Below are 24,817 nucleotides of genomic sequence, written 5' to 3' on the forward strand. Positions count from 1 at the left end.
CAGTGTTTAGTTTTGCTAATGTTCTCTGAAGTTGATTTTTACATGACCATTGTTGGTTTGTGTAGCATTAAGTGTGTACTTTCCGACAGAAACAGGATGTCTGGTGCGATCAGTGACCTTCTCCATAGATCAACCTTGAGTGTTTATGACGTGAGTCATGACTAAGCTGAGATCAATCGCCAACGCTCATTAATTATTAATGTTATTACAAGGCTCTCTGGAATACTGGATTCTGATTGGTCACTCGTCATGTTCTGCGGCCAAGTATTTTTATATAAAAAACACTAAACTCTATTGATGATTGTTGTCCCAAACATATCTGTGCGGGTTTTAGGTCTTTTGAAATTGTTCTGCAGTCTCTTTGGACGTAGTAAAATAGTTTGGAGTCAATTTAAATTTTCTAGACAGCCAATCATTATTTTCCAAATCAACCCCTTTATCTGTTACAATGAACTCCCTTTTGGCATTTATTTTGAGATCATTAGCTAACCGTACTTTTATCACTAACTTGTATTTCTGATGCCCCAGCATTGGTACTGACAGTATGATGGTGTTGTTTTGGGTTATTCAGAGCCTCATGGATCAGTTTAATCCTGGCTTGCAACAGCTGGTTACTTAAGGAAACGGCTACATCAAGGCTTTTCAAGGTGAGCATTAGGTGAGTTTTTAAACACAAAGACTGCTAAAAGTGTATTGAACTTCTTTAATTAAATGTATAGAAGTTTTGTTTCACTCAGTTTTTTTCTTAATTTTTTGTATTAAAGTATTTAAGTTTTGTTTTGTTTAGAATTTTGTTCTTAATTTAGTTTTGTTTAAATGTGTTTGTTTAACTTTTTTGTTTTTCATTTTCTTAGGTTTTTTTTTTTTTTTTAATTGTGGGCTTATTTTGTGACAATTAGTAAATTTTTTATTTTATATTTATTATTATTATTTCATTAGGGTTTTTTTGGTTTGTGTTAAATGTATTGAAATTTTTTATTTAGTTTTTCATTTTGATTTGTTAAAATGTATTCGCTTTTATATTACTTTTTGTTAAAGATTTTGTTCTTTGGGTTTTTTTCCGGGGTTTTTTTTTTGTTTTGTTTTGTTTGTTATTTGTTAAATCTGTGGATTTTTGTTTTGTGAAAATTTGTGTTTAGTTGTTTTTTTTATCACAATGTCTTTAGTTTTTCGTGTTGTTCTTCATTTAGTTTTGTTTTGTGAAAATCTGTGTTTTTATTTTGATAAAAACGGTTTTATTTTCATTTATTTATTTGTTTTTTGCTCTTCATCAGTGTCTTTGTGTTGTTAAAATTGTTTTGTCTAAGTTGTTTAGTTTCGTTTTTCTTTTGTTCATTTTTTGTTTTTCTTTTTTTTTAATTGTTTGTGTGTGTTTTATTATTATTGTTGTTTGTTTGTTTTTAACTTCAAAAGACATGTAATAAATGCTAAACATCAGCTTGGAAAACCATCAAACCATCCAAGACTGGTTTTAGCTACTATTATCATTAGTAAATGCTGAAAATTGCCTAAATGTATATGATGTTTGTGTGTGTGTGTGTGTGTGTGTGTGTGTGTGTGTGTGTGTGTATCTGTATCAAAGCTTTGGCTCTGACAAGTGAGGCCTACTTCAGCGGTCTTGCTAAGATGGGCGAGCATGCTCTCAACTCATTATCATCCAGATCACTTGGTAAGACTCAAATGTGTGTGATGTGTGTGTTTTTGCGTCTCTAAACCAACGCCAGTTGGGCAGATTGTGCAGCAAGATGTCCACCGAGTTTTTATCTATATTTTCTGGCTGTATCAGAGCTTGTTTGTACTTCAGACAATAGATGTTTCAGCAAACGGTGTCCAGTGGCAGATGCTTCCTCTCCTCTGTCATAAAACAAGATTTGGCTCAGCGAAACCCTTGGCTCACTGCCCATGTAATGAGTTTTCGTTCCAGTCATACGCACAGAGCGCCGTGGCAGTGATGAACAGCAGAACAAAGGTTTTAGAGGCTTAATCATGGAACAGCATGAATTAAACAAGAGTCTTTATCTCTTTAAAATTAATACAGGCATATAAACCTGCATGTGATGGGAAAAGACGTGTGTGTGTGTGTGTGTGTGTGTTAGAGATCAGGTGTCCATGTGATCATTGAGACTTAAATTATTGATGCATGGTCTCTAGGGTAGTAACTCGATTACAAAAAATGATCGAGGCAAATTACTCTGCCTCGAAGCATCTTTTAATTTATTTTAAATCTCATGTAAGGTTCTTTCGCAATGATTTTTTTAATGTGACACAACACGTTTACGTCACCCACAAAGCGGAAGGAGTGCTGCTTCCGAAGTGCTGCTTCCGAAATAGCATACTGCAAGGAGTCAGCAGTGTTTTGATTTGAAGGAGCGGGCAAACGTAAAGAGAACGACGTGGCGTGTGTCCATTGCAAGATATAGCATCCCACAACTAGGGCCCTATGATTTCCGCAATGCAGAAAAACGCGGAGGGAATCGCGGAATCCAGTCATAAAAACGGAATTTACAGTTTAATGCGGAATGGCACGGAATTTGCCAAATTTTGAATGAATTAATCAAAAATAGGTCATTGCACTTACATCAAATCACGATATGGACTAATATCTGTAAATATTAAGCCGGAACAGTCTGTTTAAATATGAATCCTGCATGTTCTGCGTGTCTCTGTTAATGAATGGAGCAGAAGCGCTTCCTTTATTAACTGAAGCGCGCGACGCTCGCCGTGATTTCAGTGTCTGCTGTCTCACTAAATAAGACGTGAACACATGAACAACACCTCCAGAACTGCTCTGACAGTCACGTCATGAGGATTTGACCGTTTGATTTGAGTAAAACTAGCGTCACATCACATACACAGAACTGTAAAGGTACCTCAACCCGTCAAAATAAAAGTCTGGTAAAATACTATTGTTCAGCAGAATGTACATACATAGCCTACTACTAAAAAAAAAATTCAACTTTTTTTTTAAAGTTTAACCACACAACATTTCTTCCATGTTTTATTTTTTAATAGTAAATCCCCTTTGTTTACCAAAAAGTTAAGTTAATTTTCAATAATTAAAAGATAAATTCAATTAATGTTTTATGTGTTTAATGTTTAATGTGCATCTCAGAAAATGCTTTATCTAAAACCCCAAATGAATGGCACTTAAATGCACTTAATTCATCTGTCAACTTTATTGTCATTGTTAACAGTACAAGTACAGACAGAGAAACTATGGGTAATAATTAAATGTTTATTTTTGATGTATGCATTGCATTCTATGCATTTAAAAAATAAAAATATTTTTTTTCTAAAAAATGAAACTTAGTTGTTCAGTTTAAGAGACCCAGGAGTCTTATTTTCTCTTGCATAATTAATATTGCACTTTAATTAATCAAAAACATTACTCGATTAATCGATGGAATTTTTGGTAGAATACTCGATTGCTAAAATATTCGATAGCTACAGCCCTAATGGTCTCATTCTTTCACCCCTTTAAATTCATTGATTCACCTCTGCACATTACACTCATCATTACGTTGCACATAATGGTAATAAAAGACCAAAAAGGACCATGTTTTTTGGACCAGCTACAAGATAAATGTTGGGACTTTTCTTGTTAAAACTTCCAAAATGTCCAGAATTAATCTAATTAGGTGTAACCAATTATAGATCTTTTTAATTATAATAAATCCTAACTATAACTGAAAAATATTCGTAATTATAAGAATGATTAGTTAGTTAATTTACAAGAATCATTACCAATTTAATTGAATCACTGTAATATTTAATATATTTCTTTAATAAAGGTATTAATAATGAAACTTCTGTCATAATTTTCTAACCCCCATGTTGTTCCAAACCTGTATGACTTTCTTTATTCTGAGGAACATAAAGAAGATATTTTTGAGATTTTTTGTTTTTGGACATACATTTGAAAGTCAATGGGGTCCAAAAATGTCGTTTTGGACCCCGTTGATATTCATTGGACAAAAACAAAACATTGTTCCATGTATCTTATTATGTGTTTCACAGCAGAAAGAAAGTCATACAGGTTTGGGACGAGAAGGTGAGCAAGTGATGACAGACTTTACATTTTTGGTGAACTAACGCTTTAATGCTACGTAGATGATCAACAAATTCAGTTGCTTATAGTTTGTTACGGTTCGACTGCATTAAACGACACAACCAACTGAACAATCACAAAAGCTGGTAATCGATCCCCATTACTCAGTGTAAACAGACCAAAACAGAGACTTTATGAAAACGATGGAGTGGCTGCCATTTAAACAGCTTTAAAATGGCAGTGAATGGGCATTGAGTTTTCAAAGGAAAATAAAGTGCATCCACCCAACATAAAATGTAAAACACATAGCTCCGGGGGTTTAATACACCTACGTCCTACGCCATCCGCTGGAATGCTATTCTCTCATGAGTGTGCATACAACAGCTAGCAGAAGCTAGAGATCGAGGTTTATAAAGTTTTAAATATGGATATTTTTTGGACACAAATACATTGCTTCACTCTAGAAGACCATTATTAATCCCCCGGAGCCATGTGGAGCACTTTTTATCATGAATGCATGTACTTTTTTGGGCTTCAAAATATCGACCCCCCATTCACTGCCATTATGAAGAGCCAGGATATTTTATTAATATAACTCTGATTGTATCTGTCTGAAAGAGGAAAATCATATGCACCTAGGATGGCTTGAGGGTGAGTAAATCATGGGCTAGTTTTCATTTTTGGGTGAACTATCCTTTTAAATAACAAAACAAAACAAAAAAGTGTGGAATGTTGACCACTGTAATTATGAATAAGATGAATATTTTGGCAAAAGGCTTTTGAATACCAAATCTTACCTTGACCTAATTCCTAAAAAAGTAATTTATTTGTACTTTTTTTTGTAATTTTATAATTTACTAACATAACTACCACATTGATATACCGCACACACCACTGCATTAGCACATGCCATTGAAGAGTGCGTGCAACAAGCAAAATATAACGGCTGACAGGAGAAGAAGAAAGTTTAATTTTTGCAAGACAATTAATTTTTTTTATTTAGTAACACGTTATGAAAATAATGTTACAATGACAGTGACATATAGCCTGACTATATCTTATCTGACCACAAATACTGAATCGGGACAACACGTTTTTCTCTGTCGTCTGACAGAAGTGTAAACAGCTTTAATGCAAGTCGTTCAGAATAAAGGTTTTGTATCAGAAAACACAAAATAAGTTTTTTTGTTGTTTCTTTGACTGCATACTCTGACATGAAGCGTTGTTGTGCTACAGCCGTCCTGAGTTCGAATCCTGGCTCAAGGAGCTTTCCCGATCCAGCCCCTCTCTTCCACTTCACTTCCTGCCTCATCTACACTGTCCTTTAACAATTAAGGCAAATAACACTGACAATAAATCTTTAAAAAAATTAAATAAATAAAAGTAACACCGCCTGATGTTAGTATGTTGCTAAGCTAACAACCAATGTTCTAACAAACTCTAAGGCTGATGATACACATGATGGGCCCACGACCGATCTAAAGTACCCATATAGAAATTTGTTACACATTCTCAGTGGTTAAGTGCTCAAGCAACATGGCTCAGGAAAAGCTGCCCCGTCACCCTAAGAAACTCAGTTCAGTCCAATAGACATTTGTTGCTAAGATAACAGCTCATTACTCTAACTCAGCTCAGTAATCAAAAAAATATGTTTTAGTCCAATAACATTGTTTAATGGAAGTGCAATTGTTTCTTTTCATATTTGTTTTATTTATTGACATTTATAAAATGTCGCAAATCAGTAGTAGAAATGCAGCTAGTGACAAATGACAACTTGAGGCAAAAACTACCTTTGGCAATATGACACAGTTGAGTTCAACTCTTTACGCAATGTGGCAACTGCCACTGTGAGTGACGACATTGAAGCTCACTAGGTTTTGGAACAGAGCCTGTGTCTCAGTCTATGTGTTTGTGTGTATGCAGGAGGGCAGTGAGTACATGCAGTACCTGAGGCAGAGCCAGCATGAAATTCTCAAAGAGGAAGAGAGGAGATATCGTTTCCTTGCTGAAAAACATTGTGGACTTACACAGTCACTACTATACCTTATCAACAAGGTACAGCTGCTTTCCACTGGAGTTCATAAGCAATGTGCACTCAGTCACATAGATCCTCTTTCCAGTTCCATCCAAACCTTATCAGCCCACTGCACAACCATCTTTCCATGTGTTGACAGACGGGAGTATCTCTCCACCAGAGAGCGGATGGTTGGAAGGAAAAAGTCAGTGAGAGCAGAAGTTCCAGACCTCGAACACCCACTCCATCAGATCAACAAGCTCAGGTGACACTGGAATGATGGGAATGAAGAGTAACTGCTCATCTATCCATATTCCCCCACTTTCCGTGCTGTTTTAGGCTAACTGCCGAGCCCAGACATTTCCACAATCACATAATGGAACAGATGGATGGCTTTGTGTGGCATACAAGGTCCAAAATTAACTTTTTATCACATCTGTTAGTTGTGTGTGAATTTACAAGCCATGAAATAGTTTTTTTTTTTTGCATAATTTAAAGTCGTGAAATGTCATTTGCAATACACAACTTGTTTTTGGTGGAGGTGGAGCGCTTTTTTACATATTAACAAGAGATTGCAAGGAGTCGTAAAAAATTTCAGTGTTTTTTAGAAGCCTGTTAAGACTAAGATTTAACAAACTCTAACAATCTCAGTTTTTCTAATAGAATCTGATATTAGCTTATTGCTAAGCTAAAATCGCAATACTTACCCAAAAACAAACTCTAAAACCTTGAGCTGATTCTAGAGACTTATATTAGCTGGTTGCTAGGTTAACATGTCAGTACTTTAACAATCTCAGCTGATTCTGAAAGTCTGACTTTAGCAAGTTGTTAAGCTTACGTCAACAGACTCAAACGCAATTTCAACTGATTCAAATAGATTCAGATGTTAGCATGTTGCTAAGATAACATAATAATTTAAACATGAATATCAGCTGATTTTAAAGGTGGCATAAGATGCATTGATACAATATTTTAAATATTGTCCCCAGAGTGTATGCAAAAATGTATCATGGAAAAATACCCCACAGAATTTTTTTTATAGTTTCTTGAAATTACTCCTTTTAGGGTTTGAGCCAAAACTCTCTGTTTATAAGTATGACCCCTTTAAATGAAAATGAGCTGGTGCTCCCGCCGCCCTTCCAGTGTTGCCACGTCTGCAGTTTCCCTGCAGAATTGGGATACTTTAACACAGTTGCCGTGAGTTGCTTTTCATGTCCGCAGGAGGGCAAACACTTGGCAACCCTGCTCCCTTCTTCGAAAAATGCGGAGCTTCAAGAGTTCATGCTCGTGGGCATACATGATCATTCTGGTAGCACATGAAGGCAGCATTAGTGAAAACATGTGTTGATAATGGTAGCTTTAGTAACATTAGCCTTACAGAGAGCCAAAATTCTCTTTTGGAAAAAGAGAATTTTACTTTGTCTGGAGTCTGGACGTTTGCACACGAAACGTTGGCATCGATAGTCTGTCATAAACACGTTGCACTTGAAATCTCAATACTTCAACAAACTCTAATAATTTAAACTGATTTTAAAAGTGTGATGAGGATCCCAAATTTAGAACTTTACATTTACTCTGCAAAATAAATGTTTATTTGTATTTTACTCTTTCGTGTGTCTTTTAGAAGCTTGGTAACCCTAAGATTTAGGTCTGGCTTGATGTTTCTTGCAGTTAAAGAGCTCTCTGGTTCTCTGCTGCAGACTGGAGACAGAGAAATGGATCATGACCCACTGGGCAGAGTGCCCTCTAGAGGTCTGGAGACTCAAGTCCTAACTTTGATTCTATATAAGTTCACAACTAAGTCAATGTGTAATTTACCCTACTGTTATGTTAAGATGGACTTCTCTGTTTACACTTCTTCGCAGCCCCGTCTCCTCTCCCAAGTCGTTTCTCTGTGAGCAAGTCTTTGGTTCTAGGTGGCAGCCGCTCAATGAGGGCCATTGTGTCCTATCCTTCTTCATTCAATTTAGTTCTGAAACCCAGGGCTACATTGAAATCCTGTCCCCAGTGGTATCTATGCGTCGTGCATCAGCTGATCTTCACCTAATCTCTCCCCTCCCTGAAAAGAACTATGAGGTCAAGACCAGCCAAAAAACCTACCATGAGATGCCACCCCCAGCCGCACCGCTTCGCCGAGGATCAACTGATATTCGACCAATATCTCCCCTCCCGGACAGGAGGGCGGTGTCTCATTTTGAGAGCAAAGTAGAGCACAAAAATTATAATGGACTCCCACCTCCAGTTCTGTCCCTAATAAACTCTCCTTTGCCTGAGCGAAAGACAGAATCAAACTCTGAGGTACATGTTGAATCCACACTGTATTTCCATCAGAGACTTCTTTCATTGTAAGGCCAAAATGTCTGCAAAATTTTAAATTCACGATGCTGTAAAACGAGTTTAAAACTAGCTACTTTGCTTGGTTCATTTTATGTTAGAAAATAGTTTATCTAATAGTTCTCATGACAGAAAACATAGGAACTGCTTTTTAAAAAAGGCATCAGAAACCAAACTATGGAAGCCAGATTCAACCACTAAAATAAACCAATAAACCAACCAATAAAAACTTAGTTAGTTGCGACTTATCTCCCAATTCTGACTTTTTTGCATCTTGCAAAAAACTTTTTTTTGTTTTTTTTTTGTTTAGTTTGCATCTTGCGGTTGTGATTTTCTCAGAATTTAGTGATATAAACTTGCAATTATGACTATTTTCTCAGAATTGTAAACTATGCACTTGCAGTTGTGAGAAAAAAAGTTTATATATTGCAATTATGAAAAATAATTTTCGCAATTACAAGTTTATATCCCACAGGTTTGGGACTGTATATTACGCAATTGGGAGTGTATATTTTACGCAATTCTGATGAAAAAAAAGTCAGAATTGTGAGATGTGAACTCACAGTTGCGAGAAAAAAAAGTCTGAATTGTGAAATAAAAAGTCGCAATTACCTTGTTTTATTTTTGGTGTTTTGTTCAGATTCAGGTTCTTGTTAAGGCTTCATCTTAGTTGAGGTCTAAGTCTAAGTCTTAGATGTATTTTTTTTGTGAATCTGAATGTTATCATAAAACCTGCTCAATGTTCGCAGAGGGCAACTACTCATGGACAACCACCAGAGCACCCGCTTTTCCCCAGGTATTACACACCTGGAGTCTTGGAGTTTTCATTTTCAACAGAAAACTAGATCATTATTGAAACTACTGTTTATTGATTGATTGCAGTAAAATCATTGGAATGTGGGGCAAGATGTGCTTAATTGTCTGTTTTCTTCCTGTTTTCTAGAGGATCAAATCCTTTTGCCACCGTGAATCTCCGCCCCACAGTCACCAATGACAGATCAACACCACGAAACCACTGAAACACACTCTGACTGGTTCAGAGTCTACTAAATGTCAAACTCAATTTTAAAATAAGAATGAAAACTTGATTTAAATGCACTTTTTAAACTAAATTTAGCATTTAATTTAAATGGCTTTGTCCAGCTGTAAAGTGTCACTCCCTGCATTATTTACATTTTCTTTCAGCTGAATTTAGTGACCTAAATAATTTGAAGAGGTTATATAATGAGAAATTAAATTAGACATACTACAAAAGCATCCTCCAAAAAGGTCAAAAGTTACAGTTTTATGATATCAGATTGATGACAACCTTTGAGTTTCTACATTTATACATCAACAATTGTGGAGAGGTTTAAAGTATGCATAAAAACTAAATTTGACTTGTGTTGATTTCTAGTAGTCTGATTATTATTTGTTTCTATATATTTGTGTCTCAATGTTGTGTATTTGATAGATATAATATGTACAAGTTTTTGTGAGCATTTTTTAAAATATATTTAGCACAAATTTTACAAAAGGTTTTTGTGTTTAAGCGTTTAAGCAAAAGTATGTATTTATTACAAAGAAACAAGTAATGTATATTAATTGTGTGGTTGTGATTGACAAGGTGAGCATTATTATTTACGTTTTATTTTAGGGCTGTCAGTTTCATGTCTTAATTTCCTGTGACTAACTGAAAAAAAAAAAAATATTATACACAAAAAATGCAATCAATCTTAATGTTTTTTGTACATAAATCCCCTAAAGCTATCGGTGCACGTATGAAATCAATTAAATTGTAAGCCCCAGTTGGAAAAGTTTGCCCCAATTTTAGCAACTAATAGCTTTTTAATTGTAATTAATATTACATTTTTAATACTACAAGAATAGGATACTAACACACTGCACTAGATGAGTCAATGAAATAAATGAAAACTGCTGTATTTTTTCTCAACGCATGGCTTTATTTTATCTCTCTGAAATATTATTTTCTCTCATTTTGTCTCATCCTTCTCTTCATGTATTCATCGAGTTCTGTGGCTCTATCACAAGAGAGGAGCGAAAAGGGAAAGGGATGACAGATGGCGCGCGATAAGAAGAAGAAAAGAGCATTTTGAGGCATAAACAGAGAAACGTGCCAAAATAAACAAAAAAGAAGAGATGGGAGGTTAAAGCAGTACAGGAATCTCCAGGTTTCTATGACAGACATGGTTAGCTAACTAAAATATACAGAGTTTGTATGTAAAAAAAAAGAAAAGAAAAGAAATGGTAAATAAATAAATGTGGTAAAAGAGGCGGTTCTGCTCCTGGCTCGTGGCAGGATGTGTAGAGACGTACACTATGATTGGCTGTAGGTATTCACAGGAGAGTAGTGGTGTAAATGGTTGCCAAGTATTGATTTACTCGTGCACCAAAGCCTCAAATTCTGAAAGAAAATTGGAGATGATTGTAGATTAAATCATATATTTTGTCACTTAAGAAACATTTCTTGATTTTTAGAACAGACATGGGGCAGAGTGTATTATAATTTAAAGAGGTACCGCTCCTTTAAGAGCACTAGATGTCTCACCATCTATGCCAATTTTCCCATCTCCATCCTTGTCGGCAGCAGCAAGGAATGCTTTGGTCTCCTTATCGGTGAGATCTCTGCCATCTGCAGAAAAGCCCTTCAGCACAAACCTGTCCAAGAGAAGGGATAAACCATCAATCTGGCAACCCAGGTCACAGCTTTGGTGCAACAGTCAAGTGACTAAATCTGATAATAAAATTCAAAAACCTTTTTAGTGTGCGAATTAAACATTGATCCCCACAACAACAACAAAATAATTGTTTCGACATACTTTGGAGGGGGTTGAAGTGAAAACTAATATTCTGTAATCATTCCAAACCTGTATGAGTTTCTTTCTTCTGTTGAACACGCACAAAAAATATATTTCTAAAATTGTTGGTAACCAAACAGTTGACTGAAACCATTTGCTTCCAAAGTGTGGTGGGGGAATACTTTGGACCATCAACTGTTTGTTAACATTTTAGAAAGTATCTTCTTTTGTGTTACACAGAAGAAAGAGACTTACACATGTTTGGAACAAATAGTGGGAGAGTTAATATTGATAATCATTTACTTAAGTAACTGAACTAATTTAAATTCTCTCTGTGGAAGTCTTGTCTTTTTCTTAATCTGGCAACCCCTGTTGGCCAATGATGGACAGTCATATTTACATATGAATGTAAAACCATGCAGCCACTGATAAAGCGTCTCTCACTTTAGCTCCTCCTCCTCGATGAAGCCGCTGGCATCCACATCCAGAGCTTTGAAGACCAACTTCACATTTTCAGCAGACAGAGCCTTCAGTCCCACCACGTCAAAGAACTTCTTGTGGTCGAAGCTGTCCACAGCTGTTTATGAGAAAGACACTTCATTGATGACATTGCACTGCAGACCAGTTCATAAAAACTATCCAAATTAAGGGGCGGTAACATTAGACTTAGAACGTGCTACATATTTTCGTACGCCGCTGAGCGGGAGCAGGATATAACATCAGGCACCAAGGTTTCACCTCAGTTATCACAACATTCCTGCTGAAAAAACAGCATATGCTGGTTAGGCACTGGGATGATGGTTTATCCTGGCCCTTTGCTGGTTTATTCTGGTCCTTTTGCTGGTTTATGCTGGTCCTTTTTCAGCACATGACCCATATAAACCAGCAAAGGACCAGCTTTAACCAGCAAAGGACCAGCATCCCAGCATCAAAACATACCCAACCAGCATATGCAGATTTTTTAACAGGGTATGGATTCTGATGCACTTGTACTGTGTCTTTTGCGATGGCGTCGGAAGCATCTTATTATATTGTTCTCTCTCTCTCTCTCTCTTTATATATATATATATATATATATATATATATATATATATATATATATATATATATATATTCATTTAGCAGATTCACTATTCTAATTCTATTCTTAAAAAAAAAGAAATCTAACTACCTTTCTAATCTTTTTGTATTCTATTTTCTTTTCATTAACTATGCAATTGTGTGTGTGTGTGTATGTGTAAAGACTTCTAACACTAGCTTGCTCTATTCTTTTTTTATTCTATCTGTTTTCTTTATATTATATTATTTAAAATCCCATGCTAGGTGTACTTTGTTAACCTAACTGAGACTTGTTATAGCACTTATATATCATTGCTCTTTTTGTAGTTTTTGATTGCTTCCACTGTCCTCATCTGTAAGTCGCTTTGGATAAAAGCGTCTGCTAAATGAATAAATGTAAATGTAAATATATATATATATATATATATATATATATATATACCGGTATATATATATATATATATATATTTATTTATATATATATTAAATGTGTCCGCATTCAAATGTACCATTTCTTCCTGTTTCCATTGACACCGCAAACCATGCAGCTTCTTTTAAAGATGTATTATATAAAATAGGATGCTGCACTATGGCAAAAATTAGAGCTTTTTATTTCTGTACAGAGAGGTCATGCAGTGACATCAATCTTTTCCTGGTCACACAGGTCAGAACTCACCAAACTTGAACTTTGAAGCATTAAAATATATATATATATTGAAGAATGTTGGTAGCCAAACAGTTATTGGTAACCACTGACTTTCATAGTATGGAGAAAAGTATGTATAGGCAATGGTTAATGAGAGAGTGACGTTTTAGCAGATGATGTCGGACACAGACTTAGCGTAAGCTCAGGTGAGAAAATGCTAGTAATGCGAGAAGTTTTGTTTACAGCAAAGGAAAACAACTCTCCTTTCGGCTTACATCTAAATTCTCCGTATTTTTCTTTAAAAATCCTTATTCTGTACTTCTAATTCAGGACCGGTGTTTTGCTCTCTCCTCTGCACTTCAGTTTTCGCCGCTTCTCACTGGAACTTACGCTACGCAATCCACTGGAACGCCACACTTTCATGAACGTGCATTAGATAGCGGAAACTAGAAATTGCATTTTATAAAGTTTTAATATAGATATTTTTCTTACACAAATGCATCTATTCGCTTCAGAAAATCATTATTAACTTCTAGGAGCAGTGTGGCGTCCTTTTTATGATGGATGGATGCACTTTTTTGAGCTTTAAAATTTCGACCCCCATTCACTGCCATTGTAAAGCATGGAAGAACCAAGACTTGGTTTTTTTTTTTTTTTTTTTTTTTTTTTTTTTTTTATAAAACTCATATTTTATTCATCTGAAAGAAGAAAGTCATATACACCTAGGATGGATTGATGGTGAGTAACTCATGGGGTAGATTTCATTTTGGGGTGAACTATCCCTTAACTAATGTTTACAAATGAAACTTGAAAGTGTTAGCAATTATTGTGTATTACTAAACTTACCATTGAACTGATCAATGGCTCTCTTGATGTCGTCTTCTTTCAAAAGGTTTTTCATTGCCATCTTGACAGCTTGACAGAGTCAGAGAAAGAGAAAGAGAGAGAAGAATATTAGGTGATAATACCAGATATAAATGAAATGGATGTGTGTGTGTGTGTGTGTGTGTGTGTGTGTGTGTGTGTGTGTGTGTGTGTGTGAAAATCAACACTACAGGATTTCCCAGCAGACTTTGAGCACCAAAGTCATTTAGACTTTAATTTTTTTCTTCCCAGTTTCAGTTAAATCCCAGGAAAACTATTATCTAATCCATCACATTCTGTTTCGCAATATATGCATGTGATATGTGTAACACAATACACTTATGCAATAGTAGACTTATGAAATGGAAGTGGGTTGATTTTATTTTAATTGCTAGGAATTTTACAGTCGCATCTCTAATCCAGTGCTAATTTTATTGTGTTGTATTGTTTATCTGTTTATATTAGTTATGCCTTTCACCTTTTACCCATTTCTTTAGCTTAAAGTTTTACAACTACATGCAGGTTTTGTATTACTATACAGACTTTTTACCTGATGTCTGTATACCAGATTTTTGTTGTTCTCTAAAACCTGAAACACTTTCAATCAAGTACACAAAAAATAAAACATTCTAGCTGTGATTTTAGGCTGGGTTTCATGTGTTGATGCATTTTGATGCACATAACCTCAATTTATAATGCCATGCAGGTGCGGTTTGCATTTGCCACTAGTGTCCACAAGGAGCGCTATAGTATAGCATAAACCATTTTCTTCTTTGGCGTTCATGCATTCCAATAAATAAGTTTGCTTTCTTGCTGTTTAATCATTCAAACTTTGGTTGATGAATGTAGAGTTAAAGAAACTGCTAACAAAAGGATTTAGATAGTATTTGTTTCAAATTTAAGTATTGATTCAACAAATTTTGTCAAGAAATCTTGATTCTCAAGTTTATTTGATTCTCCTGTTAATATCCAAATGGTAAATGGCAGTTACTGTTCCAAAGGTACTGATGTTAAACCAAATCCTCCTGCTGTATCAGCTTACTATTAGAACCATTAGTGTCCAAGCTTAGGCAACTGCTGTAATGAACACTAACCAACAATGAGCTCTGCTGCCAAGAGAAGAGATTTGTTTGCTCTCATCTCAGCCTCTCATGATTGCAAGAGTTCCTGTCACCCGTAAATAACTTTACAGCATTCATACGTTGCAAAGGTGGCATGCATAAGGCATGACAGCTGTGTATGTGTTTGTATGTTTGTCTATTTAAGTTGAGGTATGTTTCATCCAAGAGTAATGGGTTGGGCAAAAAGGCCTTCGGAGAAGAATGTGTTAGCCTTCTTGAGAAACTCTATCCTTCTGTAGTTTAGACTATATATGTGTGTGTGGGTTGGGGGGGGGGGGTCGTAGATTATAAAGTGAAGTGACATTTGAGATGTCTCCGTTGTGACGCTAAGAGAGATCTGACTGCTTAACCTCATTTAACACTTCACAACTGCAGCAGCCAATAAGAGATCAGTGTTTAAAACCAGATGTTCAACCAGCCTTATTTACACTTCTGCGGTGTCAACTTTACACTTTACAAGTAAATCTGTCTTGCTGAGACCACAAGAAATAACCAAACACTGAAAGAAACCATTAGCTAGCCAATTCTAGTACAACAAACGAAGGTAATTCAAATGTAAAAATATATGGCATGACAGATGAGATGGTGTTTTCTTAACGATTCTTCTTTGCGCAGTAGGTGTTTACGAGCTATATTCAACTATTTGCAGCTGCCACAGTAATTTCACCAAAGAAAACTACAAATTCTGACAAGAAACTACTGTTTCTGACAAACGGTCTAAAAAGTCACAAGCTCAATTTACAGTGAAAATTTAAATATGAACCATACAGGCTCACACCAATGGAACCATCTGGAGAAGGTAATTGCAAAACTTAACTTGCAAAACTTACAAGTTCCTGCAAGAATGGTCAATTGAATATATGTAGTGAAGTTCCTAAAGAACATCATTAGGATATTTGTGGAGCCTTTAAAAGGGTCTAGAGGTTCTCTAGAAGGTTCATATCTGAGGAACCCTAAATACTAGTCCCTAAAGTATCTTTTAATTTTCACAATGGCTGCTTTTGCAATATTTAAAGTAAAGAATCTTTATTGGCATCTATGGTTCCATGAAGAACTTTTTAAAATCAATGGAACCATTCCACTGCACCAAAGGCTCTTTATGGAAACAAACTTTCTTGAAGATTTTGAAAATGTTTGTTACAATAGGAAAATGGATCTATTAATTACGGTTTACTGAATTCTTGTTTGAGGAACCATAATTTCAACATCCTACTTGTGGAACCTTTATTAATAAACCTTTATTATTTACAACCCATTATAAAGAAAAAAATGCTTCTTAACAGGAAAGATAATAGAGATTTTTGCTGAAGAGCTTAAGTTCTCTAAAACTTTACAAAAGATCTCAAGTTCTCAAACGTGCTTAGACGTTCCAAGATATCAGTTTCCATCAAAACTCAGAGATCTCAATAAGAACGCAAACATTTCTCATCAGATTCTTTTAAGACCAAACTATACAAGTTACGCTGTCCGCATTATCATTTTATACCTCTGTACTATCACTTCATGTTAGCAGTTGTTTCGTTTATGTCAATTTTTTTTTAGGAAATTCTCAGAAGAAATTGTATGCCTAAACTCTAACCTTACCTGCGTGAAGGGAAAGTTGGAGGGGAGACTTGGACAGAGAGCCAGAGGTGAGAGATGGGGAGCCACCAAGCGTCTTATATACTCTGGCTTACCCTATGTCTATTTCAGGATAGACTGGGTCATAATGCAACACGCAGGAGAATGAAGGATTGTGTGTGTGTGTGTGTGTGAGATCACTTTCTTGGTGGCACTAGCGAATCAAATGCTACTATTAATAATCAGGTCCCATTTGACTTCTTGTGTCCTCACAGTAAATCTCTGTCTGCTACTCTGTCTTCAGCTTCTTGAGCTCTTTTACAAACCCCAGTGAATTGCCTTGCTGTCTACTGCCTACATCCTGACTCAAATGGAAATAGGTGACCGATTTGAAATGCTCCTCCTAGACAGCAACTCAGCACACCACAGAAGGTGCGACTCGCATTAATTCAAATGACTACCAATTGAGTCCAATGGAGCTCAATAGCGAATGCCCACTAAACACAAAGCTATTTGGCTGAACAATCTTTTCTTGCAGTGTAATGGAAAAGAGATTCATGGAAGCTTGTTTCCGCTTTGGGCCAAAAAAAAAAAAAAAACAACAACAACAAAAAAAAGATCATTTTATCCCACAATTGTGATTATTTTCTTTCAATTCTGAGTTTTTATCACAAAATTCAGACGTTTTTCTTGCAAGTCTAAGAGTAAAATGTCTAAATTGTGAGATATAAAATCTGGACCTTCTCAGAATTTGGACCTCACAATTTTGACTTTTCTCTCAGACTTAATATATCTCATTATTGTTTTGTTTTTTTGATGCATTAACAGCCATTAATTCAAATTAAATCAATAAGCCCCAAGAGGCCGTGGTTTGCATTGAATTTATAACAGCTAAGGGGCATTGTTAAAAAAAAAACCCTTAGCTGTTATAAATTCAATGGAAACCACAGCTTCATGGGGCTTATTGCTTTTATAAAACGGTTATTCCATATATGTAGTAAGATTTCACAGAATAAAACAAAAAAACAGTATTCTTCCAACAAACAATAGGGACCTTAAACAACAACAGCTGATGGAACGGCAATGGCAAAGAAAGTGCGATTGCGATTGTGCATGCGCGTCTTTAAGTGCTACTTCGTGACATGTACATTGTAACAGTCTACTATGGCATTACAGCTAATTTGCCGTAGTCGCTACTACGTGACAGATTAAAAGGCGAGTATATTTTTCATGGTAAATCTAGGTTTTTAGACTTATTAGCATCATACAAGACAAAAAATTCTTCTTCTGACAATAAGTTGCTGTTTAATGCCAAAAGCACATTTTCTCTTGCCCGTTTAAATTAAATTTTTTATTACGCTAATGATAAATGATTGGATGTTTCACCGTCCTCTCTGTTGTTGCTGTTGCTTAGTGATTTTTGCAGTCTTTGGCTAGAGCAGTTAACAGTTTACGCCAGATCGCTGTTACCGTTCCATCAGCTGTTGTTGTTTAAAGTCCATAATGTAGAACCTCAGAAACAGTTGTGGTTCCAACAAAGTGATTGCTGAGCAACACACAGAAGTAAACAAAGGTGTATGTTTGTAGTGTAATTTACAACCTCTTTGAAAGTGGCCCAACCAATCAGATTCAAGGACCGGAACTATCCATTTAAAATTTTTAGCACAACGAATTTTCACACCAAGCACTTGTTTATAAAATCAATGATATTATATTTTGATTCTTCTATACTACACAACCACAAGAACAGTCCCAGTTTTAATATTTTATAAATTTATCTATTTTTTATAGAATACATGACTTCTAAAAAAAAAATGTCTGTCAATCGAGTAAGTTGCTTTTTACCAAGAATGCTGTAAAATTTGCCAAATTCGGAACGAATATGTCGATGACATCAGAGTTCTAGTATGACATGAGGTAGTATTCAATTGTCTTTATTTTCCCAAATTGTTGTTGGAAATTCAGACTTTCTGAGAGGAATGCAACATGCCATAAATTATATCTCCAGGTTCTTGTCGTCGCCCTGCTGTTGAAATATCTTTGTTCGAGATTTACGACGACTGAGCTACGTGCCCCCACCAAAAAAGACCCAGGATGGGTTTCACTCATACTTAAGACAGTTGACGAAAGACAGGGAGAGCTCCTTACACATGTTTACACACAACACCAGTGCTTGGTCGGTATACATAGCCATGTGTGATCCCCGAACTGTGACACTGTATTAATAAGAACATCTATATCAAACCAGCTGGGTTTCAGATGTCCCTCGTCGTATAAATCACTTTCTATAGCAACTGTATACTGTATAGCATTCAGTTTATCTCTCTTCACAGATAAATCACCAATCTCAAAGTGCTTCTCAAGGTTCTTTAGTACAGTATACTTAATAATATACTTGAGCTTTAACCAGTGTACTTGGTATCTTGCTTCCCCTTTTGTTCTTAGTGAAACCAAATTTATTAGTTTCCTCTATCTTGTGGCAGTCAAGGTAGGGGACCACAACCATCTCCATGCTCTGTGACAGTGTCGGGTCTGTGGATATATGGCTTGATAATCGGAGCCCCTGTGTTGGGCTGAGTTTTGTTTTTTATTGTTGTGTATATTTGATGTTTTGCGACTTTTACAGTGTTGGTCACAGTGCAGCCTGTCATGTGGAGAGTAATGTGAATGACTGAGTGCGCTTGTCAACTCTCAGCAGTTTCTCTTTGGCACCTCGGAAAGTGGCACTCAATCCTGTCGTCTCAACTAACTAATGTGAAATACTTGCCGCATAAGCGCACATACACACACACACACATACTGTATGATAAACTGCACAGTGATTTCCAGTCATTTTTCAGTTTTCATTTTATATACAGTATTTATAATCTGATTTTATTGCATATATATATATATATATATATATATATATATATTGAAGGAAATATTATATAAAATACATTTAAATGTATTATTTATTATTTTATGTAAAACAAATATAAAAAAATATATATGGTAAATATATGATATTTTATACATATATTATAGATATATAACCAAGCAGGGGCAATTGTTTCTTTTAATATGTAGGTATGTATTTATTTATTTTTATTTCACTGACTCTTGACCTCTGTATGGTGCTATTAACATCGACATTCATCCCTCCTTCACTGTTGGCTTCTAGCAGGTGAGGAGAATTTCTCTTGGGCAGACAGACAGATAGCAGTTCATCTGAGAAGGGATGGCGGAAAGTAGCTAAGGCACAAGAAAACATTACTTGTGGCAATAGGACACAATTCATTTTAAATTAGCATCCATAATCCAGTGAAACTGACGTAAACCACTTTAGCATTTGTTCACCAAAAAAAATAATATATAAAAGACACCGTATCAGTTGTATTAATTCAGCACCACAACAATTTAATAATACTAAGAAGTGTGTCTTGAGCAGAAAAACAGCATATTATAATAATTTCCGAAAGATCATGTGACACAAACGTCTGCAGTAATGTTGCTGAAAATTATATATGTATACAGTATTAAATTATTAGTGCTGGCTAGTAACTGATTACATAATCTAGATTGCATAATCAGATTCCAAAAATAGAGTACTCATTACTGGATTTTATTACATTTTAAATCAGATTGCAGTTACTTTTTTATGCTTTATATTTTTAAAGCATTAAACCCTGGTGTCATTTTTAATGCACTTCATATGATGTTGATATCAAATAATGGAATATATTTTCATTCTCTCTGTTTTTTTTACATCATTATGATACATTAAAAGGTAAGTTTAAAACAAGTTAGGTCTAAAAGTAATCTAAAAAGTAGTCAGAATAGGCCTACATTATGTAAAAAGAGTAAACTAGATTGCTACCAACCGTTTTCATCATGTAATTTGTAATCAGTAACAGAAAAATCTATATTTATTTATATATATTCTGATGGTTTTCACTGGTCAGAACATGAAATGGAGCCCTGACGAGTCAAAAATATGTCTTCTTCTTAGGGATTTTCCCTTTAACACAGCACTTCCCATCCATTAGAAATAAGAACATTGTTACTGTATCTATTTTACTGTATCAAAAACACTTGAACGAGCTGTGTTCAACCAAGTCTCTACATTTCTCACACACAACAACCTCTTTGACAGCAGCCAATCTGGCTTCAGAAGTGGACATTCAACTGAGACTGCCTTGCTCTCAGTTGTTGAAGCTCTAAGACTGGCAAGAGCAGAATCCAAATCTTCAGTACTTATCCTGCTTGATCTGTCCGCTGCTTTTGGCACGGTTAACCACCAAATCCCCCTATCAACCCTACTGGCAAAAGGCATCTCAGGAACCACACTTCAATGGTTTGTGTCTTACCTATCAAATAGGTCCTTCAATGTATCTTGGAGAGGTAAGGTGTCCAAGTCACAACATCTAACTACTGGGGTGCCTCAGGGCTCAGTTCTTGGACCACTTCTCTTCTCTGTCTACATGGCATCATTAGGTTCTGTCATTCAGAAACATGGCTTTTCATACCACTGCTATGCTGATAACACTCAACTCTACCTCTCATTCCATCCTGATGATCCGACGGTAGCTATTCGCATCTCAGCTTGTCTAACAGACATTTCTTGCTGGATGATGGACCATCACCTTCAACTCAACCTTGCCAAGACAGAACTGCCTGTGATTCCAGCAAACCTATCATTTCATCACAATTTCACCATCAAGTTAGGCACATCAACCATAACTCCTTCAAAAACAGCTAGAAGCCTTGGAGTTATGATTGATGATCATCTGACTTTCTCAGACCACATTGCTAAAACTGTCCGATCCTGCAGATTTGCTTTATTCAACATCAAGAAGATCAGGCCCTTTCTTTCAGAACATGCTGCACAACTCCTTGTTCAAGCTCTTGTTCTGTCCAGGCTGGACTATTGCAATGCTCTCTTGGCAGGTCTTCCAGCCCGTTCTATCAAACCTTTACAATTAATCCAGAACGCTGCAGCAAGATTAATTTTTAATGAGCCAAAAAGAATACACATCACACCCCTGTTTATCAATTTGCACTGGCTTCCAATAGCTGCTCGCATAAAATTCAAGGCATTGGTGTTTGCCATTTACCTAAATTTGTTACTTCAGACTTATGTGCCCTCTAGAAGCTTGCGTTCTGTAAGTGAACGTTGCTTGATTGTGCCATCCCAAAGAAACACAAAGTCACTTTTACAGACTTTTAAATTTAATGTTCCCTCCTGGTGGAATGACCTCCCCAGCTCAATCCGGACAGCTGAGTCCTTAGCCATCTTCAAGAATCAGCTTAAAACCCATCTCTTCCGTCTTTATTTGACCCTCTAACTTTAACACTCACGATTCTAATTCTATTCTTTAAAAAAATCTAACTACCTTTCTAATCTTTTTGTATTCAATTTTCTTTTCATTTATTATGCAATTGTGTGTGTGTGTGTGTGTGTGTGTGTGTAAAGACCTCTAACACTAACTTGCTCTATTCTTTTTTCATTCTATCTGTTTTCTTTTTATTTATTATATTATTTAAAAGCCCATGCAATGTTAAGCTAACTGAGACTTGTTATAGCACTTATATATCATTGCTCTTTTTGTTGTTTTTGATTGCTTCCACTGTCCTCATTTGTAAGTCGCTTTGGATAAAAGCATCTGCTAAATGAATAAATGTAATGTAAATGTATCTTGATCCTGCCTACATCTAATCCATGCTCTCTCTCTCTCTCTCTCTCTCTCTCTCTGTACTGTCTGACCCTCTGTTCTCTCACCATGCTAGCGTGTTTCACTATTTCTACCGGCCCTATTACATTACCCTGCCTCAGCAGTACTCACACACAGTGTTGGCTGTGGAAGAGAAAAACGAAGACTGATAGAAAGGCAGAGGGAGACAGAAATAGAAAGAAAACGTATCCACAAATGGACTGTCCTCCTGCTAATAAATAAGAAGTGATGAGAGGACGGAGAAGAGGAGATGAAAATGGTGACTGGTCGAAAAGAACTTGCAGTCGTTCGTTCACACAGAACGCGTTTTTCCATTCCACTGCGCTGCATTTATATGTAAACACGCAATAGTCTGACGTGTTTGACCATTGCACTCCCGTGTTTTGCAGCGTCCCGCTCATGGTGGCATTCAAAAAATGCGGCTCTCCAGTTAAAAGTTCAGTTCTTAACCTCGCACTTTTTTTTATAATAAAGTTAGTGACATGACGTAACGAAAGCATTATATTCTGTGATGACAGCTTTATTAATTATGTAAAGTAAATAGTTTTGGTCCTAGATTGGTCAATGGGTTTCATAGTACACAGGCTACAATTGGACCTAAACTGGACGTATGCCTTCTTATTGAATATAATAGATAGCACACTAAATAGAACAGCTTTTGTATCTTATTGTTTCATTATGATAGGAATGTTTTTTCAATTATTATTTATCACATCAAATGCTTTGTTTGTTTTCTAATTCAACAGTGGTCTTGGACTATTCTGCCATCTTTAGACCTTGTGTAGCTCTGCCTCTTTTCAGCACTGCACTCAGTCTTTTATCTTCCGGTTTGTATTTTTGCGGTGTGTTCCAAATGGGATACATCACCCTCCGGAGTAAATACAATCATGGCCGCCATATTGAAGAGTCGTTCCAAACCAAAGTGCTCAAAACTGGCCCTTCGGAATGAAGGATTTTGAAGGGTACAACTGATGGACACTTCAGCCCTTCCTGATTCTTTGTGCTGATTCTTTGCATGATGACGGTGCCTCTATATGGGCATGGGAGGATGACACAGAAGGGCAATTCAAGGAACAGTTGTTTGGTCCCCTACAACCTCCAACCCTTTAAAGATCTCACCCCCTTTGAAGGGATTAAGGTATAGGGAAGAGCCCTTCTAAATGGAATGCAGGGCTAGTCTACAGACATTTGTTAAAGGGGTCATCGGATGCCTATTTTCCACTTAATGAAAAGTCTATAACATACTTAGGCTTAAATTTCTCAATGCTAGTATAAAACCCTTTTTTACCCTGTCAAAACAGCTCTTTTCAGAGCAAGCTATTTTCTTTCATGCCGCTTTAAATGCAAACGAGCTCTCCTCACCCCTCCCCTCTCTTCCGTGCCAGTAAATTTAAGCCGCAGTCACTGTGAAACTTGCCAACTAGCACATTATTCGGAAAAGCCATTTGTAAAGATTCATAACAAAAAAACAAAAAAAAAACGTATACTAAGTTCTTCTGTAGGTGAAGCTGGAGCACGAATGATTTGCGTGAACATAAACGCATTTAGGCAGACTCGGGGAGCATTCCCTTCAGAAACAAATGTAATCCAACAACTTATTTTTGTCTATATCTACTCCTGCGTCAAAACAATGGTGGACTAATGACAGATCACTCAGGGCAGGTCTATTGTAAAACAATAGTGTCAATCAACAATCATGGGAGGGGCTTGGATCTGTGATGTCACACAGACAAGAAGCTGAGAACGGCTTGATTTGAGAAAAGGGTTATGATTTTAGTAGATTAAGAAAAAAAACACTGGGTGGATTTTTATCATTATAAGGTGGTTGTGTACACAAACTGCCAACACAAATTTATGTTCAAACAAGCATGTAAAAGTGCATTTTGCATCCAATGACCCATTTAATACATCCACTTTGAACATTACAATGCTAATATATTAACTCTACTATAATTAAATCCACTTAACCAGCTAATTACTCTTCAACAGCGATGCTGTAGAGCTACCGCAAAAATGGAAGTTCAAAGAAAAGAAAATCTAAAGATGACTGACCAATTGTTTCTCTGACGCATAAGGTCTATAATTATGAATATTGAACACTGTGTTATGTAATCTCAAAGTGCATAAGTAGGGGAAGGGCAAGTAGAAAGTTTGTGTGTGTGTGTGTGTGTGTGTGAGTGTGTTCACTGTTGTGATTTAACTAGTCTTCATTTCATATATGTAAGCAACATTTAAATCATTTTTCTTTTCAAATTAATTTATTTAGGTGTAAAAGATGTTTCTCCTGAAGGGATAGACACAAAGAAAAAAAAACACAATAGTTGATATACAATCTAGGCAAACTTGAGAACTGTCTTGATACATTGGTTCACTCTGAAACTCACGTATGAGATCTTTTCTCAGTAGAAACATCTGAGAAGCCGGACACTTACAAGTCTACAAGAAACAACTGATATATTAAAGTGATCTCATTTGTGGTGGGTGTGACTGTCCTAATAATACAAGCACAAACACTGTCTAGGAAACAATCTCTAGATTCAAAGAAGCCCTGTCAGTCAAATCTTAACACTCTCCTCCTCTCGTTTTGTGAGAACGTATGCACAAGCAGTAAACATAGGCATGTGTGTAACCTGTAGGTTGAGTTTTTGGAGCGTTGCAG

General features: G+C 36.1%; 1 protein-coding gene and 1 pseudogene across 2 annotated transcripts in view; one reads left to right on the forward strand and one right to left on the reverse strand.

The window, feature by feature from the left end:
- The first annotated feature begins 96 nt into the window (after positions 1 to 96).
- On the forward strand, positions 97 to 9,897 carry LOC132160221 (brain-specific angiogenesis inhibitor 1-associated protein 2-like protein 2; annotated as a pseudogene).
- Positions 9,898 to 10,318: 421 nt separating this feature from the next.
- LOC132160041 (parvalbumin-7-like) overlaps positions 10,319 to 24,817 on the reverse strand; it is a 29,269-nt gene continuing 14,770 nt past the window's right edge. The window contains exons 1-5 of one of the 2 annotated variants that reach the window (XM_059569736.1): positions 16,469 to 16,558; positions 13,746 to 13,814; positions 11,639 to 11,771; positions 10,945 to 11,054; positions 10,319 to 10,800 (exon numbers count right to left, since the gene is read on the reverse strand). In XM_059569736.1, coding sequence (XP_059425719.1) covers positions 10,775 to 10,800; positions 10,945 to 11,054; positions 11,639 to 11,771; positions 13,746 to 13,806 — 330 coding nt within the window. In that variant the 5' untranslated portion in view covers positions 13,807 to 13,814; positions 16,469 to 16,558 and the 3' untranslated portion in view covers positions 10,319 to 10,774. Of the gene's footprint in view, positions 10,801 to 10,944; positions 11,055 to 11,638; positions 11,772 to 13,745; positions 13,815 to 16,468; positions 16,559 to 24,817 lie in introns of those variants that run through there. The other variant, XM_059569737.1, reaches the window with a different exon arrangement.

This window comes from Carassius carassius, chromosome 16 (assembly GCF_963082965.1).
Source record: "Carassius carassius chromosome 16, fCarCar2.1, whole genome shotgun sequence".
In the NCBI taxonomy this organism is placed as follows: Eukaryota; Metazoa; Chordata; class Actinopteri; order Cypriniformes; family Cyprinidae; genus Carassius; species Carassius carassius.